This window comes from Mobula birostris, chromosome 8 (genome assembly GCF_030028105.1).
Source record: "Mobula birostris isolate sMobBir1 chromosome 8, sMobBir1.hap1, whole genome shotgun sequence".
In the NCBI taxonomy this organism is placed as follows: domain Eukaryota; kingdom Metazoa; phylum Chordata; class Chondrichthyes; order Myliobatiformes; family Myliobatidae; genus Mobula; species Mobula birostris.
This window is the reverse complement of record NC_092377.1, coordinates 2024595-2042970: the sequence shown is the minus strand read 5'-3', so window position 1 is coordinate 2042970 and position 18376 is coordinate 2024595. Positions and strand designations below refer to the sequence as shown.

At 45.7% G+C, this 18376-nt stretch overlaps 1 protein-coding gene across 2 annotated transcripts in view; it reads left to right on the top strand.

Annotated features, from left to right (window-relative positions):
- Nucleotides 1-818: 818 nt before the first annotated feature.
- Nucleotides 819-18376, top strand: part of LOC140202111 (protein EFR3 homolog B-like) — a 280457-nt gene continuing 262899 nt past the window's right edge. For both annotated transcript variants that reach the window (XM_072266969.1, XM_072266968.1), the window contains exon 1: nt 819-994. In XM_072266969.1, coding sequence (XP_072123070.1) covers nt 934-994 — 61 coding nt within the window. In that variant the 5' untranslated portion in view covers nt 819-933. The remainder of the gene's footprint in view (nt 995-18376) is intronic.

Below are 18376 nucleotides of genomic sequence, written 5' to 3'. Positions count from 1 at the left end.
TTTATGGTGCATATATGGAATGAACTGCCAGTGAAAATAGTTGAGGCAGGTACAATATAAAATTTAAAAGACACTTAGAAAGGTACACAGATAAGTTTAGAGGGATATGGGTCAAATTTCTCATTTGCTGGCCACCGTACTTTGGCATAGATGAGATGCCCTGAAAGGCATATTTACACCTTGTATCATCTTATGGATTCTATGCCTGATACATGTCCAGTCTCTCACACAATACCTGTGATTTCCAGCGACACTTTAATCGCAGATGCAATTGAGAGTATGCAACATGACTGCGGTGTTGCTTGAAAATACTAACCCAGAATCCAAAACGTTCTTGTTTCAATTATGATGGTGTGATCAGAGATTCTGATCATCTGGATTCATGCCATTTCACTCACACATTTCCATATGTATTTGAATGCTGCCTTCAGAATACTCTCTTCCCACTGAGTCTCATGATCAAATCTGTGTACTTTTGTAAATTGGCCCACACAGCTGCAGAGTGGATGTTTGTTTTACACTTTGAGCATTTTACTGTGCATTTCTCTGTTCAGCTGAGAAAAGTAAATCTCAAAAGTAGCAGTGGTTTTTCCCTCTAGTGTAGGGTAGTGATAAGTCTTACATTGAAAGTTGTGTGTGCAAGTGTGTTGTTTTTGCTAATGTAAATGCATAAGAATTAGAAATGGGTTTATGTGTGTCACTGGTATCACAACGCCCTTGAAAGGAGAGCACGAGCTGCGGAGGGCGAAGGCTGCAATATAAAGCTGGAGCTGTTTGCTCTCTGCTGAATGCTCAAGCCTCTTTTCAGTTGACAGGACAATAGCCGCATTCCATGCAGCAGGAGAAATCTGTGTTTGCCTCTCCGTTCTCCTTCAAAGCGCTTTCTGTTGTGATGAGTGAAGGCTGAGCCCTGATTTACTGGAATGCTGGCGAATGAACACAGGGGCATTCCTAATGGACTGCTGTAGGATTGCTGATCACCATGTTGGAAATGGTAAGGAACTAACAGTGACTCGTATCTTGTAGGCTTTGTCCCTGTCTCCAGAAAAGACAGCAAGATTGTGGTGGTAGAGGGAGCTGTCATTTAACGAAAAGCTGCTGTGACAGGTATTGAAAGTATAGTTTGAGGAAATGGAGGCTGAAACAGGCGGTGTTCTTACTGCTTAGCTTGTGAGCAGTTTCTCACATATTGCATTTATTGATTTGATAAATTGTACTTTTATTGCCCCCCCCCCGTGAATTCTGTTTAAAATGTACTGGGAATCCAGCATTCCCCACCCCCTATGCCAGCCCTAACGAGCGGCGTGACTGCCAGCAATTTGCTGCTGATGCTGAGGTAATGCATTCAGTGCCGAAGCTTTGTGTCAGATACTGAGACTGAATACTTGTCCCCAGAGAGAAGAAAGGATCATCATTGAATCAATGATTCCTCCTTCATTCATCCTGTAGTGGCTGTGCTGAATGAAGTATCTGTGTCATTCAGTATTCATCAGGACCCCTGCTGTCGTCACCGAGGGGCTCAGGTCATCTGCTGCCTTCCTTTCAGGAGAGATCAAATCTTTTCAGATCCTGCCTGGCATTGAGGGAGAGATGGTATAGTCCCCTTTAACATGTACGGTAAGGCTTGAATTAATCATCTTATCAAAATTCAGGCCCAGTCTTAGTGTAAAAATGGACTGTGTTTTACAGCCACTTTACTACATTAAATTGATGTTAAACTATGGGTTTCTGAATGAAATACTGTCAGTAACTGGACTGAGACAGAAAGAGACCTTGGGCAGCTGCACCCATGACTGAACAGTCCTATTTAGGATACATGCTCACCATACTCGGGGCAGGGGCTGGAAATAGGCTGCCTCAAAACCTCCCACTGCATGTGGATCCTCTCCAGCCACCTGAAGACCCACCATTAGATGACCCTTTAGAGAAGATCATACTCAACTCGAGTGGTTGCATTGATACTACTGTCCATGATTTGTGAAGCGATCTGTTACTGCACATCAAGTGTTGTAAGATATGTTTAAATCGCTGCAGTCTTTTGCGCCCTGATGTGTTACATCATCTGTGTGCAGTGGCAGCAAAAGGACACGGCTTGAACTTCATGCTGCACAGAGGCAGATACGTCATGAACTTGTGGTAGTGAGCAATATCGAGCTCACCTAATCCAGTACCACAAATTACTCCGCATAGCCCTGAATTAAACCAATTGTAATAAGACCCAAAGAAGATAAGAAATAGGCTCATTGAGTCTGCTCTGCTATTCTACCATATCTGATTTATTACCCCTCTCAATGCCGTTCTCCTGCCTTTTCCCTGTAACCTTTGACGCCCTGACTAACCAAGAACCGATCAACCTCCGTTTTAAATATACTCCACAGTTGTCCACAGCAATGAAGACCACAGATTAACCACTCTCTGCTTAAAGGGATTCCTTAGCTCTGTTCTAAATGGACGTCCTTTATTCTGAGGCTGTGCTGTCTGGCCCTAGACTCTTCCACTATAGGAGACATCCTCTCCACATCTAAGCCTTCCTATGTTCCATAGGTTTCGATGAGATTCTCCCCCACCGTTCTTCTAAACACCAGTGAGTACAGGCCCAGAGCCATCAAATGCTCCTCATACGTTAACCCTTTCATTCCTGGAATCATTCTCAGGAACCTTCTCCCAGTGCCAGCACATCTTTATGGCAGGTATTCATTCTTGTCACTCTCGATCTGTGTTTGTGGATATTTGCTAAGGACTGCATTGGTTTGATATATACCATCCAGTCTCAATTCAGTTAGATATTCAGCTCTGCAGGCATTTCCAGCCCTGTATCCAAGAAACAGAGCATCTCAGGTAGGACAGGTAGGTAAAGCGCAAACACGAGGAAATCTGCAGATGCTGGAAATTCAAGCAACACACACAAAATGCTGGTGGAACGCAGCAGGCCAGGCAGCATCCATAGGAAGAAGCACAGTCGATCTTTCGGCCCGAGACCCTCGTCAGGACTAACTGAAAGAAGAGATAGTAAGAGATTTGAAAGTGGGAGGGGGAGGGGGAGATAGATCCGAAATGATAGGAGAAGATAGGAGAAGATGGAGCCAAGAGCTGGACAGTTGATTGGCAAAAGGGATACGAGGCTGGAGAAGGAAGAGGATCATGAGATGGGGAGGCCTAGGGAGAAAGAAAGGGGGAGGGGAGCATGAGAGGAAGATATAGCGAGAAGGACACGGGGAGAAAGAAGAGAAAGAAAGGAAAAAATAAAAAATAATAAATAAATATTCGGTGGGAAGGGATGGGAGGGACGAATGGACAAGGGAGTCGCGTAGGGAGCGATCCCTGCAGAAAGCAGAAAGAAACCAGGATGAAGGAGATGTCTTCCTTTTTTAAAGAAAAGGGCTTCCCTTCCTCCACCATCAACTCTGCTCTCAAACGCATCTCCCCCATTTCACGCACATCTGCTCTCACTCCATCTTCCCGCCACCCCACTAGGGATAGGGTTCCCCTTGTCCTCACCTACCACCCCATCAGCCTCAGGGTCCAACATATAATTCTCCGTTACTTCCGCCACCTCCAATGAGATCCCACCACCAAGCACATCTTTCCCTCCCCCCCCCCCCCCGGCTTTCCACAGGGATCACTCCCTATGTGACTCCCTTGTCTATTTGTGCCCCCCATCCCTCCCCACTGATCTCCCTCCTGGCACTTATCCTTGTGAGTGGAACAAGTGCTACATGTGCCCTTACACTTCCTCCCTTACGACCATTCAGGGCCCCAGACAGTCCTTCCAGGTGAGGCGACACTTCACCTGTGAGTCGGCTGGGGTGATATACTGCGTCCAGTGTTCCCGATGTGGCCTTCTATATATTGGCGAGACCCAATGCAGACTGGGAGATCGTTTCACTGAACACCTACACTCTGTCCGCCAGAGAAAGCAGGATCTCCCAGTGGCCACACATTTTAATTCCACATCCCATTCCCATTCTGACATGTCTATCCACGACCTCCTCTACTGTAAAAATGAAACCATACTCGGGTTGGAAGAACAACACCTTATATTCCATCTGGGTAGCTCCAACCTGATGGCATGAACAGTGACTTCTCTAACTTTCGTTAATGCCCCACCTCCCCCTCGTACTCCATCTGTTATTTATTTATTTATTTATTTATTTATCCTCTCCCCCCCCCCCCCCTTTTTCTCCCTCTGTCCCTCTCACTATATCTTCCTCTGGTGCTCCCCTCCCCCTTTTCCTTCTCCCTGGGCCTCCTGTCCCATGATCCTCTCGTATCCCCTTTGCCAATCACCTGTCCAGCTCTTGGCTCCATCCCTCCCCCTCCTGTCTTCTTCCTATCATTTTGGATCTCCCCTCCCCCTCCCACTTTCAAGTCTCTGACTATCTCTTCCTTCAGTTAGTCCTGATGAAGGGTCTTGGCCCAAAACGTCGACTGCACCTCCACCAGCATTTTGTGTGTGTAGGTAGGTAAAGGATCTGGAGGAGGTAGATACAGCATAGCTCCAGCTATATTGTTCTGTCATACAATCTCAGGGCAGGACCAGCAGGGGTAGGGAAAAGATAGTAAAACTGCATTTACACCTACTGAGTTCTTCCAGCACATTGCTTGTTGCTCCATGTTCCGATTTCTACTGTCCCTTTTGTGTCTAAAGCTCCCTTACACTGTCCTATCACACACACACAAACTGATTTATTAGCAATAGATGAGGAAGGCAAATGCAATGCTAGCATCCATTTCAAGAGGACTAGAATATAAAAGCAAGGATGTAATGCTGAGGCTTAATAAGGCATTGGTCAGACCACACTTGGAGTATTGTCAGCAGTTTTGAACATAGAACATAGAAAACCTACAGCACAATACAGGCCCTTCGGCCCACAAAGCTGTGCCAAACATGTCCCTACCTTAGAAATTATTAGGCTTACCTATAGCCCTCTATTTTGCTAATCTCCATGTACTTATCTAAATGTCTCTTAAAAGACCCTATCATATCCGCCTCCACCACTGTTGCCGGCAGCCCATTCCACGCACTCACCACTCTCTGAGTAAAAAATTTACCCCTGACATCTCCTCTGTACCTGCTCCCCAGCACCTTAAACTTCTGTCCTCTTGTGGCAGCCATTTCAGCCCTGGGTAAAAGCTTCTTGACTATCCACATGATCAATGCCTCTCATCATCTTATACATCTCTATCAGGTCACCTCTCATCCTCCGTTGCCGCAAGGAGAAAAGGCCGAGTTCTCTCAACCTATTCTCATAAGGCACGCTCCCCAATCCAGGCAACATCCTTGTAAATCTCCTCTGCAGCCTTTCTATAGTTTCCACATCCTTCCTTTAGTGAGGCAACCAGAACTGAGCACAGTATTCTAAGTGGGGTCTGACCAGGGTCAGATTACCTCTCGGCTCCTAAACTCAATCCCACGATTGATGAAGGCCAATGCACCGTAAGCCTTCTTAACCACAGAGTCAACCTGTGTAGCTGCCTAAGATTCCTCTGATCCTCCACATTGCCAAGAGTCTTACCATTAATACTATATTCTGCCATCATATTTGACCTACCAAAATGAACCACTTCACACTTATCTGGGTTGAACTCCATCTGCCACTTCTCAGCCCAGTTTTGCATCCTATCAATGTCCCGCGGTAACCTCTGACAGCCCTCTACACTATCCACAATACCCCCAACCTTTGTGTCATCAGCAAATTTACTAACCCATCCCTCCACTTCCTCATCCAGGTCATTTATAAAAATCACAAAGAGTAAGGGTCCCAGAACAAATCCCTGAGGCACTCCACTGGTGACCGACCTCCATGCAGAATATGACCTGTCTACAACCACTCTTTGCCTTCTGTGGGCAAGCCAGTTCTGGATCCACAAAGCAATGTCCCTTTGGATCCCATGCCTCTTTTGGGTCCCTTATCTAAGAAAAGATGTGCTGGCATTGGAAGGGGTCCAGAGGCAGTTCACGAGAATGATTCTGAGGATGAAAGGGTTAACGTATGAGGAGCATTAAGGCCTGTACTTACTGGTTTAGAAGAATGGGGGGGAGGATCACATTGAAATCAATTGAATATTGACAGACCAAGATAGAGTGGATGTTGAGAGGATGTTTCCTACAATGGAAGAGTCTAGGACCAGAGGGCACAGCCTCAAAATAGAAGGACTATTTAGAACAGAAATGAGGAGGAATTTCTTTAGCTAGAGCATAGTGGATCTGTGGAATTCAGTGCCACAAACAGCTGTGAAGGCCAAGTCATTGAGTATGTTTAAGGCTGAGGTTAATAAGTTTTTGGGCATCAAAGGTTATGGGAAGAAGGCAGGAGAATGGGATTGAGAGGGATAATAAATTATCCATGATAGAATTTCAGAGCAGACCCAATGGGCCAAATGGCCTAATTCTTCTTCTATGTCTTATGGTCCAAGGCTTTGTGCAGGGGAGGTCAGATTTTACAAAAAGCTTGACTCAGTTTTCTCAGGAGGTGACTAAGTTACAAGCTATGTGGGGAAAGATTAGAAAGAGACCCTAGGGGTGACTTCCTTACACAAAGGGTAGTGAGAACTTCGAATGATCTGCCAGAGGGTATGGTTGAGGCAGGTACAATTGCAACACATTTGGATATAATATATGGAGTAGAGGGGTTTGGGGAGTTATGGGATGAATGCAAACAACTGAGACTAGCAGGGTGCGTGCTGTGGTCGAAATGGACCAGTTGGGGTGAAGAGCCTGTTTCTGTGCTATGGCTCTAGAATCCTTCTCTGAGGATGGTCATCTTGTCATGGTGGAGAGGTTTCTGAGTTCTGAGACTCTGAGAGTGAGCCGTCTGGAGTTCAGCCATCTGGTGTTTAGCTCCTGGTAGGGTCACTCAAGGACATAAGGTCAAGGGGGAGGTTCCAGACAAAGACCAATCCAACCAAGACCTCAGTAGTGGAGAAGGCAGGAGATGATGACACCTCACGAGGGCAGCGAAGGCTGAGCAGTCAAGGGTGCCCAGTCAGCTTGCAGTCTATGCTGCTGGACCCCGACCCCAATATGTTGAGGCTGCCTGTGTATCAGCTTTCCGATGTTAAAGAGGTCCGCACACGTGTTCTCCATTTATGTTGAAAGTTCAAAGTATATGTCATTGTACGCAGCCCTGGGATTATTTCCTTGCAGGCATCCACAGTAAATACATGAAACACAAAAGAATCAGTGAGAGACTGCTTCCAACAGGATGGATAAACAGCCAATGTGCAAAACACAACACACTATCCAAATAGAAAAAAGAAAGAGAAAAAGAAATAATGATAATAGTAATAAATAAATAAGCAATAAATATCAAGAACATGAGATGAAGAGTCTTTTAAAGGGAACAGTTCGGTGATGGGACATGATGTTGAGTGAAGTTATCCCCACTGTTCATGAACTTGATGGTTGAGGAGTAATAACTTGCTGAACTTGGTGGTGTGGATCCCAGATCGGCCTCTCCAACCATCTGAAGACCCACCAATTGACAACTCCTTAGGAGAACATCATCCTCAGCATTACTGCTCCCATGACTGTATGCCTGATGAGGGTAGGAAATGTTATATACATGGACTTTGGTCAATCTATCCACAAAGTTTAATCCAGACAAATGTGAGGTCAAATAGAAGGGAAAAGCACGCAGTTAATGGCAGGATCCCAAGGATTATTAATGTACAGGGGGACCTTTGTCCATAGCTCTATAAAAGTGGCAAGACAAGTAGATGGGCATATTGGCCTACTTGTCTTCACTTCTCTGGAAGTTAAGTATGAAAGTTAGGTATTTATATTGTGTCTATATAAAACTTCGCTTATGTCAAACTTTGCTTTGGCCCCACAGTAGCTTAGTGGTGGGTGCAGCTCAATCACAGCTCAGGGTGTTCTGGAGCACAGAGTTCAATTCCAGCACCCTCTGTAAGCAGTTTGTACATTTTTCCCATGGACATGTGGGTTTCCTCCAGGTGCTCTGGTTTCCTCCCACATTCCAAAGACATATCGGTTAGGGGTGAATTGGTCACTGTAAATTGTCCGGTGATTAAGCTATGGTTAAATTGGTGGGTTTCTGGGTGGTGCTGCTCATGGAGGGAAGGCCCTGTTCAGTACTGTAACTCTAAATAAATAAATAAATAAAGCCATATCAGGCGTATTATGTGCAATTCTGCTCACCACATTGTGTAGTAAGGATCAGGAGGCTAGACAGAGGAGGTTCAGTAAGAGATTCAGTCCTGTTGAAGGGTCTTGACCCAAAGCATTGACTGTTTACTTTTTTCCATAGATGCTGCCTGGCCTGCTGTGTTGCTTAGATTTCTAGCATCTGCAGATTTTCTCTTGTTTCAGAAAGATACTACCTGGATTAGAGAGTATAAGCTCAATGGAGAGGTTGGACAGTCAGGGACTGATTCCTCTGGAGAACTGGAAGCTGAAGAGGCAATCTGATAGGGGAATATAGAATCATGAGAAGCAGAGATGATATAAAACGAAAGTCTGTTTCTCAGTAGGGCACAGGTTTAAAGGAATTGAGTTGACTTTATTTCTTACATCCTTCACATACATGAGGAGTAAAAATCTTTACATTACGTCTCCGTCTAAATGTGCAATGTGCAATCATAGTAATTTATAATAAATAGAACAGTCAATGTAACATAGAAATACACTCAAATCAGCGTGAGTTAATTAGTCCGATGGCCTGGTGGAAGAAGAGGTCTGGAGCCTGTTGGTCCTGGCTTTTATGTTGCAGTACCATTTCCCGGATGGTAGCAGCTGTGGTTGGGTGACTCGGGTCCCCGATGATCCTTCAGGTCCTTTTTACACACCTGTCTTTGTAAATGTCCTGAATCATGGGAAGTTGACAACTACAGATGTGCCAGGCTGTCCGCACCACGCTCTGCAGAATACTGCGATTGAGGGAGGTACAGTTCCTGTACCTGGCAGTGATGCAGCCAGTCAGGATGCTCTCAGTTGTGCCCCTGTAGAAAGTTCTTACGATTTGGGGGCCCATATCAAACTTCCTCAACCATCTGAGGTGAAAGAGACACTGTTGTGCCTTTTTCACCGCACAGCTGATGTGTACAGACCACACGATGTGCATGCTGAGGTACTTAAATCTGTTTACCCTCTAAACCCCAGATCCATTGATGTCAATAGCCGTTAGCTCATCTCCATTCCTGCTATGATCCACAACCAGCTCCTTCATTTTTGCAACATTGAGGTAGAGGTTGTTTTCTTGACACTACTGTGTCAGAGAGATGACTTTTTCCCTGTAGGCCACCTCGTTATTGTTTGAGATTAGGCCAATCAATGTAATGTCAAATTTAATTAGCAGATTAGAGCTGTGGGTGGCGACACAGTCATGGGTATACAGGGAGTAAAGGAGGGGGCTTAGTACACAGTATTGAGAGGCTCCTGTGTTGAGGGTCAGATGGGTGGAGATGAGGGAGCCCACTCTTACCAACTGCTAGCGATCTGACAGGAAGTCCAGAATCCAGCTACCCAAGGCAGGGTCAAGGCCGAGGTCTCCGAGCTTTTTGTCAAGACTGGAAGGGATTTATGGTGTTGAATGCTGAACTGTAGTCCAAAACAGCATTCTCACATAAACATCCTTCTTCTCCAGATGTGTAAGGACGGTATGTAGAGCAGTGGCTATTGTGTCGTCTGTCGATCGGTAGGTGAATTGTAAGGGGTCCAGTTTGGGTGGTAGCAGGCTGCAGATGTAGTCCTTGACCAGCCTCTCAAAGCATTTGTTTATTATTAAATGAGTGCAACAGGATGCCAGTCGCTCAGGCTTTAGATTCCTGGATCATTGGGGCCTTTTCTGGGGGGGGTACGAGCTGTACAGACGGATTACACCTGAACCCAAAGGGGTCCAATATCCTAGCAGGCACGTTTAATAGAGCTGTTAGGGAGGCATTAAACTCATTTGTCAGGGGGATGGGAACCAGAGCGATAGGGCTGAGGAAGGGGAAAACAGAGATAAATCAAAGATAGCATGCAACAGAGATTATAGAAAGGACAGGCAGGAGATGAAGCTTAATCACAGCCAGTGGCATGAGTTACAGGGCAATAGAGGTGTGGTGCAGTTAAAACAGAAAGCAACAAATACTGGACTGACAGTGTTGTATTTAAATGCACGCAGTAAAAGGAATAAAATGGACGATCTTGAAATTCAGCTACAGGTTGCCAAATATGACATAGAAACATAGAAAACCTACAGCACAATATAGGCCTTTCGGCCCACTGAGTTGTGCTGAACATGTCCCTAACTTAGAAATTACTAGGCTTACCTACAGTCCTCTATTTTTCTAAGCTCCATGTACCTATCTAAAAGTCTCTTAAAAGACCCTATCGTATCGGCCTCCACCACCGTTGCCAGCAGCCCATTCCACGCACTCACCACTCTCTGAGTAAAAAACATACCCCTGACATCTCCTCTGTACCTACTCCCCAGCACCTTAAACCTGTGTCCTCTTGTGGCAACCATTTCAGCCCTGGGAAAAAGCCTCTGACTATCCACACGATCAATGCCTCTCATCATCTTATACACCTCTATCAGGTCACCCCTCATCCTCTGTCGCTCCAAGGAGAAAAGGCCGAGTTCACTCAACCTATTCTCAGAAGGCATGTTCCCCAATCTAGGCAACATCCTTGTAAATCTCCTCTGCACCCTTTCTATGGTTTCCACATCTTTCCTGTAGTGAGGTGACCAGAACTGAGCACAGTACTCCAAGTGGGGTCTGACCAGGGTCCTATATAGCTGCAACATTACCTCTCGGCTCCTAAGTTCAATTCCACCATTGATGAAGGCCAATACCAGACATCCCACCCTGCAAAAACTCATTTCAGGGAGGTAGCACCATCAGTTTGTGGGAGACTCCCGGAACTTCCGGGAGACGTGGGATGTCTGCAACAGAGTAGCTCCTGAGCAGCTAGCCAGCTAGTTTAAATAATGTTAGCTATGCTAATGAACGAATGACACCTGTTAAACTCACCTCAACTTGCCTTTCACAGTCTTAACCCACCATGGGCAATAGAAAAGTCACTGTTGCAAACAGCGCAATGAGCAACACTGTCATTATTTTTGACCCCTATTAGGCAGGGGTACACTTTAGGGTAGTCTGGGGTGACGTACATTTTATATAGTATTTTCTTTTTTTGGAACACTCTGTCATGGCGCTCGCTCTCTCTCTCTCTCTCTCTCTCGCTTGCTCTCAAAAAAATTGATTTCTGGGATATTGTATATAATTTGCGGGCATCAGGGAGCCACTATTAATATGCGGGAAACTCGCGGAACTTCCGGGAGAGGTGGGATGTCTGCAATACACCGTACACCTTCTTAACCACAGAATCAACCTGCGTAGCTGCTTTGAGTGTCCGATGGACTTGGACCCCAAGATCCCTCTGATCCTCCATACTGTCAAGAGTCTGACCATTAATTCTATATTCTGCCATCATAGTTGACCTACCAAAATGAACTACCTCACACTTATCTGGGTTGAACTTCATCTGCCACTTCTCAGCCCAGTTTTGCATCCTATCAATGTCCCACTGTAAGCTCTGACAGCCCTCCACACTATCCACAACACCTCCAACCTTTGTGTCATCAGCAGATTTACTAACCCATCCCTCCACTTCCTCATCCAGGTCACTTATAAAAATCACGAAGAGTAAGAGTCCCTGAGGCACTCCACTCCACTGGTGACCGACCTCCATGCAGAATATGACCCATCTACAACTACTCTTTACCTTCTTTGGGCAAGCCAGTTCTGAATCCACAAAGCAATGTCCCCTTGGATCCCATGCCTGCTTACTTTCTCAATAAGCCTTGCCTGGGGTACCTTATCAAATGCCTTGCTGAAATCCAGAATCAGTACATCTGCTGCTCTACCTTCATCAATGTGTTTAGTCACATCCTCAAAAAATTCAATCAGGCTCGTAAGGCACGACCTACCCTTGACAAAGCCATGCCGACTATTCCTAATCATATTATGCCTCTCCATATGTTCATAAATCCTGCCTCTTGACCATGTCTGCATGCTTTTATGCATTGGGCTTCTGTCACATAATTGGCTGTTAAGATATTTGCATCAAAGAGCAGGTGTACAGATTTACCTAATAAAGTGATCACTGAGTGTCTAGTCATTTTGTTTGAAAACAGCGAGCTGCTGTGGTCTGGGACTCGCAAGTTCAACAGGAAATTTCAGAACAGAATTCGATAGAAACTTTGAAAAATAACACAGCAACAGGACAGGGGAGAGCAGTGAGAGGTGAGATAGGTAGGTTGCAGATCAATAGTATTTTAGAGAGCAAGTTGTGTTGCTGCCACATGATTGGCTGATTAGATACTTGCATAAACAAGAGAAAATCTGCTGAAGATGCTTTAAATCAAAGTAATACACACAAAATACTGGAGGAACTCTGCAGGCCAGGCAGCATCTATGGAAAAGAGTAAACAGTCGATGTTTCAGAGCCAAGACTCTTCGTCAGGACTGGAAAAAAGGTGGGGGAGGAGAGGAAGAAGTACAAGATAGTAGACGTAGGTGTAACTGGGAGGGAGGAGAAGTGAAGTAAAGAGCTGAGAAGTTGATTGTTGAAAGAGATGAAGGCCTGGAGGAGGGGGAATCTGACAGGAGGGGACAGAAGGCCATGGAAGAAAGTAGAAGGAGCACCAAGGGAGGTGATGGATAGATAAGGAGAAAGGTGGGAGAGAGAAACGGGAATGGGGAATGGGGGGGTAGGGTGGGCATTACCAAATGTTTGGTGCCATCAGATTGGAGACTACCCAGATGGAATATAAAGTGCTGTTCCTTCAACCTGAGTGTGGCCTCATTGAAGCGGTAGAGGAGACATATGGGAATAAGAAGTAGAATTGAAATGGATGGCCAGCAAGAGATCCTGCTTTTTCTGGCAGACGGAGAGTTGGTACTTGGCGAAGCAGTCTCCCAATCTACATTGGGTCTCACCAATATACAGGAAGCCACACCAGGATCACTGGATACGGTAGATAACCCCAAAAGACTTACAGGAGAAGTGTTGCTTCACCTGCAAGGACTATTTGGGGCCCTGAATGGTAGTGAGGGAGGAGGTGTCGAGGCAGGTGTGGCACTTGTTCCACTTGCCAGCATAAATGACAGGAGGGATTTTAGTAGGGAGAGATGAATGGACAAGGGAGTGGTGTAGGGAGCGATTCCTGTGGAAAGCAGTTGGGGGGAGGGTAAGATGTGCTTGGTGTTGGAATCCTGTTGGAGATGGCGGAAGGTACGGAGAACTATGTGCTGGACATGGAGGCTGATGGGGTGGTAGGTGAGGACGAGAGGAACCCTATCCCTGGTGGTGTGGTGGGTAGATGGGGTGAGTGCAGATGTGTGTGAAATGGAAGAGATCTGGGTGAAGGCAGCATTGATGGTGGAGGAAAGAGTTCTGAAGAGTTCTCATTAGTTCTGAAATGAAAAGCTTCATTCTGAGAGCTGATGCAGTGGAGATGGAGGAATTGAGAGAAAGGATGGCATTTTAACAAGTAGCTGTGAGGATTGGTGGGTTTATACAAGATATCTGTGAATAAACTGTCTCCAGAGAGAGACCGAGAGATCAAGAAAGGAAATGGAGGTTTTGGAAATGGACCAGGTAAATTTGAGAGCAGGGTGGAAATTGGAGGCACGGTTGACGAAGTCGATGAGCTCGGCATGGACGCAGGAAGCAGCACCAATGCAGTCATCGATGCAGCATAGGGAAATGGGGCAGTGATACGGCTGTAGGTTTGAAACAAGGACTGTTCCACATAGCCAACAAAAAGGAAGGCATAGCTGTGGCCCATGCGATTGCCCATGGCTACACCTTTTGTTTGGAGGAAGTGGGAGGAGCTGAAAGAGAAATTATTGAGAGTGAGGACCAGTTCCATCAAATGGAGGAGAGCAGTGTTGGAGGGGAACTGATTGGGTCTGTGTCCAAAAGAAATGAAGGGTTTTGAAGCCTTCCTGATGGGAGATGGAGGTGTATATTTGCATAGCAAAAATGAGATGACCAGAGCCAAGGAACTGAAGTCAATGAAAAGATTAAAAGTGTGTGAAGTGTCATCAATGTAGGTAGGAAGGGATTAAACTAGGGGTGTTAAAACAGAGTCAAGGTATTCAGATATAAGTTTGATGGGGCAGGAAAAAGTAGAAACAGTGGGTCTACCTGGACAGGCAGGTTTATCGATCTTGGATAGTAGGTAGAAACGACGTGCGAGGTAAGGGAACTATGAGATTTTCGGCTGTGGATGGAAGATCCCCGGAGTTAATAAGGCCAGTGATGGTGCAGGAGACAATGGCCTGGTTCTCCTTAGTGGGGTCCTTTTCATAGGGTAAGTATGTGTCTAAGAGTTGTCACCTGGCCTCAGCAAGGTAGAGGTCAGTCCGCCAAACTACTACAGCACCCCCATTATGTGTGGGTTTGATGGTGAGGTTAGGATTAGTGCAAAGCCAGTATAGAGCAGGGCATACGGAAGGAGTGAGTTTAGAATTGAAGAGAGGAGTAGTAAAGTTAAGATGGTTGATATCTCATCAGCAGTTAGCAATGCCAAGATCCTGAGCAGGCAGAAGACCAGAGCAGGGTGTCTAGGAAGGTTGGAGACTGGAGAAGGGGTCGTCAGTGCAGGCTGGAGAGTCCTGGCCAAAGACATAGGCATGGAGAGCTATGTGTCATATTTGTATTAATGAGCAAGTGTACAGGTGTACTAATAAAGTGGCCACTGTGTGTATAACTAGGTGTGGAATGTAGCTCTCAGCAAGATCACATTTTTCTCTCATTCCCTTAGTTGCTGGATTCAGCAACTTTAGAAGCATTGCAGTGCATACTTTTGCCCATTTTCTACATAAATGTTAGAAATCCTATTTTATAACCTTACGAATTGCTTGCTTCTGCCTCTTCTCAAGGGCATTCTGTTGTCAGCACCAGTAGTTCACAGCCGAGCTGTGCCACAATCCACGCCAAAAGAGCGTGAGAAGAGCCACCTTTTCATCAGGAGGGCGACTGAGATTTGAAAGGCAGAGTTTCAACAGCAGTTTCTCTGAGTTGAGGAGTGACAAATCAGCAAGCAGCGTTCATTAGAAAGGGCCATTGAAAATAATTCAACTGCAGGTGGAGCGGCCATCTTGGAGGGGCCTTTGTTTTGGAGTGTGCCAGTGTTTAAAGTGACCTTGGCTCATCAGGCTTGGGTGAAGTAAATTGTCTTGTAAGTTTCCCTCCCTCCCCCCCACCCCCACCTTTATTTGTTCATTCATCACCTGTTAGGCCGTAGTAGTTTAGTGAGAATGGCACCAGGGGCAATGTTTAGTACTGTGTGTGGGATGTGGGAAGTCTGGGAGACCTCCAGTCTCCCAGGTAAACACATCTGCACCAGGTGACCGAGTTGCAGATCCTGAGAGAACGCATTAAGGAACTGGAGCTGCAACTCGATGACCTTTGAATCATACGGGAGAATGAGGAACTGATAGACAGGAGCTACAGGGAGGTAGTCACCCCTAGGTTGCAGGAGACAGGTAACTGGGTGACAGTTAGGGGAAGGAGGGGAAATGAACAGCCAACGCAGAGAACATCAGTGGCCTTTCCATCAATAATAAGTATAACACTTTAGATACTATTGAGGGGGATGACCTTCTGGGGGGAGCCACAGTGACCAAGTCTCTGGCACTGTGTCTCGGAAGAGCAGAGAGATAAAGAGGACTGTACTGTTGATAGGGGATTCCTTGATCACAGGAACAGAGACGAGGTTCTATGGGCACGACAGTGACATCCGGAAGGTATGTTGACTCCCTGGTGTCAGGACCAGGGATGTCTCGGATCGGGTCTATGGCATTAGACCACAACATAGGAGCAGAATTAGGCCATTCGGCCCATTGAGTCTGCTCTGCCATTCAATCATAGCTGATCGTTTTGTTTTGCCTTCTCAGTGCCACTCCCCGGCCTACTCCCCGTAACCATTGGTGACGTGTCCAATCACGAACCTGTCAAGCTCTGCCTTAAATACACCCAACGACCTGGCCTCCACAGCTGCCTGTGGTAGCAAAATCCACAAATTCACCACTCTCTGGTGAAAGAAATTTCTCTACATCTCTGTTTTAAATGGATGCTCTTCTATCCTAAGGCTGTGCCCTCATCTCCTGGACTCCCCATCATGGGAAACATGCTTTCCACATCAACTCTGTCTAGGCCTTTCTACACTTGAAAGATTCCAATGAGGTCCCCCTTTTATCCTTCTAAATTCCAAGGAGTGTAGACCTAGAGCTATGAAATGTTCCTTGTATGATAACCCTTTCATTCCCAGAATCATCCTTGTGAACCTCCTCTGAACCCTCTCCACTGCCAGCTCATCTTTTTGTAGATGAGGAGTCCAAAACTGTTCACCAATGCCTTATAAAGCCTCAGTATCACATCACTGCTCTTGTATTCTAGACCTCTTGAAAGGAATGCTAACATTGCACTTGCCTTCCTCACCACCGACTCTACCTGCAAGTTAACCTTTAAGTTGTTCTGCACAAGGACGCCCAAGTTTCTTTGCATCTCAGATTTTTGGATTTCTTCCCCATTTAGAAAATAATCTGCACATTTATTTCTTCTACCAAAGTGCATGACCATGCATTTTCCAGCATTGTATTTCATTTGTCACCCTCTTGCCCATTCTCCTAATCTAAGTCCTTCTGCAGCCCATCTGTTTCCTCAACACCACCTGCCCCTCCACCTACCCTCGTATCATCTGCAGACTTGGCAACAAAGCCAACATTAGCTTTCACTTCCCTTCTCAGCAACAGTTGTACTATTTTACCATTTGAGTATTTCTTCATTTTTGGATCCTGCACCTTCCTCATCTTTTTCCCCAAAAACTTGCACTATTGCTACTCTGGTGTCATCCTTGCCAGCATCTCCTTCCAATTCGCTTTTGCCAGCTCCTCTCTCATACCTCTGAAATTTCCTTTACTCCACAGAAATACTGCTACGTCAGACTTTACTTTCTGGCTACCAAATTTCTAGCTGAATTCAATCATATTATGATCACTGCCTCCTAAGGGTTATTTTTTATCTTAAGCTCCCTAATCACCTCTGGTTCATCACACAACACCCAATCCAGGATAGCTGATCCCCTCTTAGGCTCAACAGCAAACTGCTCTGTAAAGCCATCTCGTAGGCATTCAACAAACTCACTCTTTTGAGATGCATTTCCCAATCAACCTGCATGTTGACTCTCCTGTGACTATCATAACATGGCCCTTTTGGCACGTCTTTTCTATTTTCCATTGTAATCTGTGTCCACATCCCAGCTACTGTTAGGAGGCCTGTATATAACTGCCATCAGGGTCTTTTTACCCTTGCAGTTTCTGACCTGAAGCCACAAGGATTCAGCATCTTCTGATCCTATGTCACATCTTACAACTGATTTGATGCCATTCTTTAACAGCTGAGCCATACCATCCCCTCTGCCTACCTTCCTATCCCTCTGCTACAATGTGACCCCCTCAAACTGCAGGGTAAATGCCATCATGTTATGATCACTGGCTCCTAAGGGTTCCTTTACCTTAAGCTCCATAATTAAAATCTTGTTCATTACACAACACCCATTTCAGAATTGCCTTTTTCCTAGTAGGCTCAACCACAATTTGCTCTAAAAATCCACCTTATAAGCATTCTGCAAATTCCTGCTCATGGGATCCAGGACCAACCTGATTTTTCCATTCTATCTGCATATTGAAATCCCCCATGACTACCATAATACTGCCCCTTTTACATGCCTGTTCTAATGCGCCAGTCCTGATGAAAGGTCTTGGCCCGAAACGCCAACTTTTTTATTCATTTCCATGGAAGTTGCCTGGCCTGCTGATTTCCTACAACATTTTGTGAGTGTTGCCCTGGATTTCCAGCATCTGCAGAATCTCTCATTCATTTCCATGGATAAAGCCTGCCTGCTGATTTCCTCTAGCATTTTGTTATGTGTTACTCTGGATTTCCAGCATCTACAGAATCTGTTGTGCCTCTTCTATCTCCCATTATAATTTGGAACCCACATCCTGTGGCGAGAAGTTTGACAGATTCACCACTCTCTGGCTAAAGAAATTCCTCCTCATCTCCGTTCTAAAAGGATGCCGCTCTATTCTGGGCCTAGACTCTCCTAACACAGGAAACATCCTTTCCACATCCACTCTACTGATGCCTTTCATCATTCGATAGGTTTCAAAAAGGTCATCCCTCATTGTTCTGAATTCCAGTGAGCAGAGGTCGAGAGGCATCAAACGCTCCTCATACGTCAAGCAGTTCAATCCTGGAATCATTTTCATGAACCTCCTTTGAACCCTCTGCAGTGTCAGCACATCCTTTCTAAGATAAGGGGCTCAAAACTGCTCAAAATACTACCAAGTG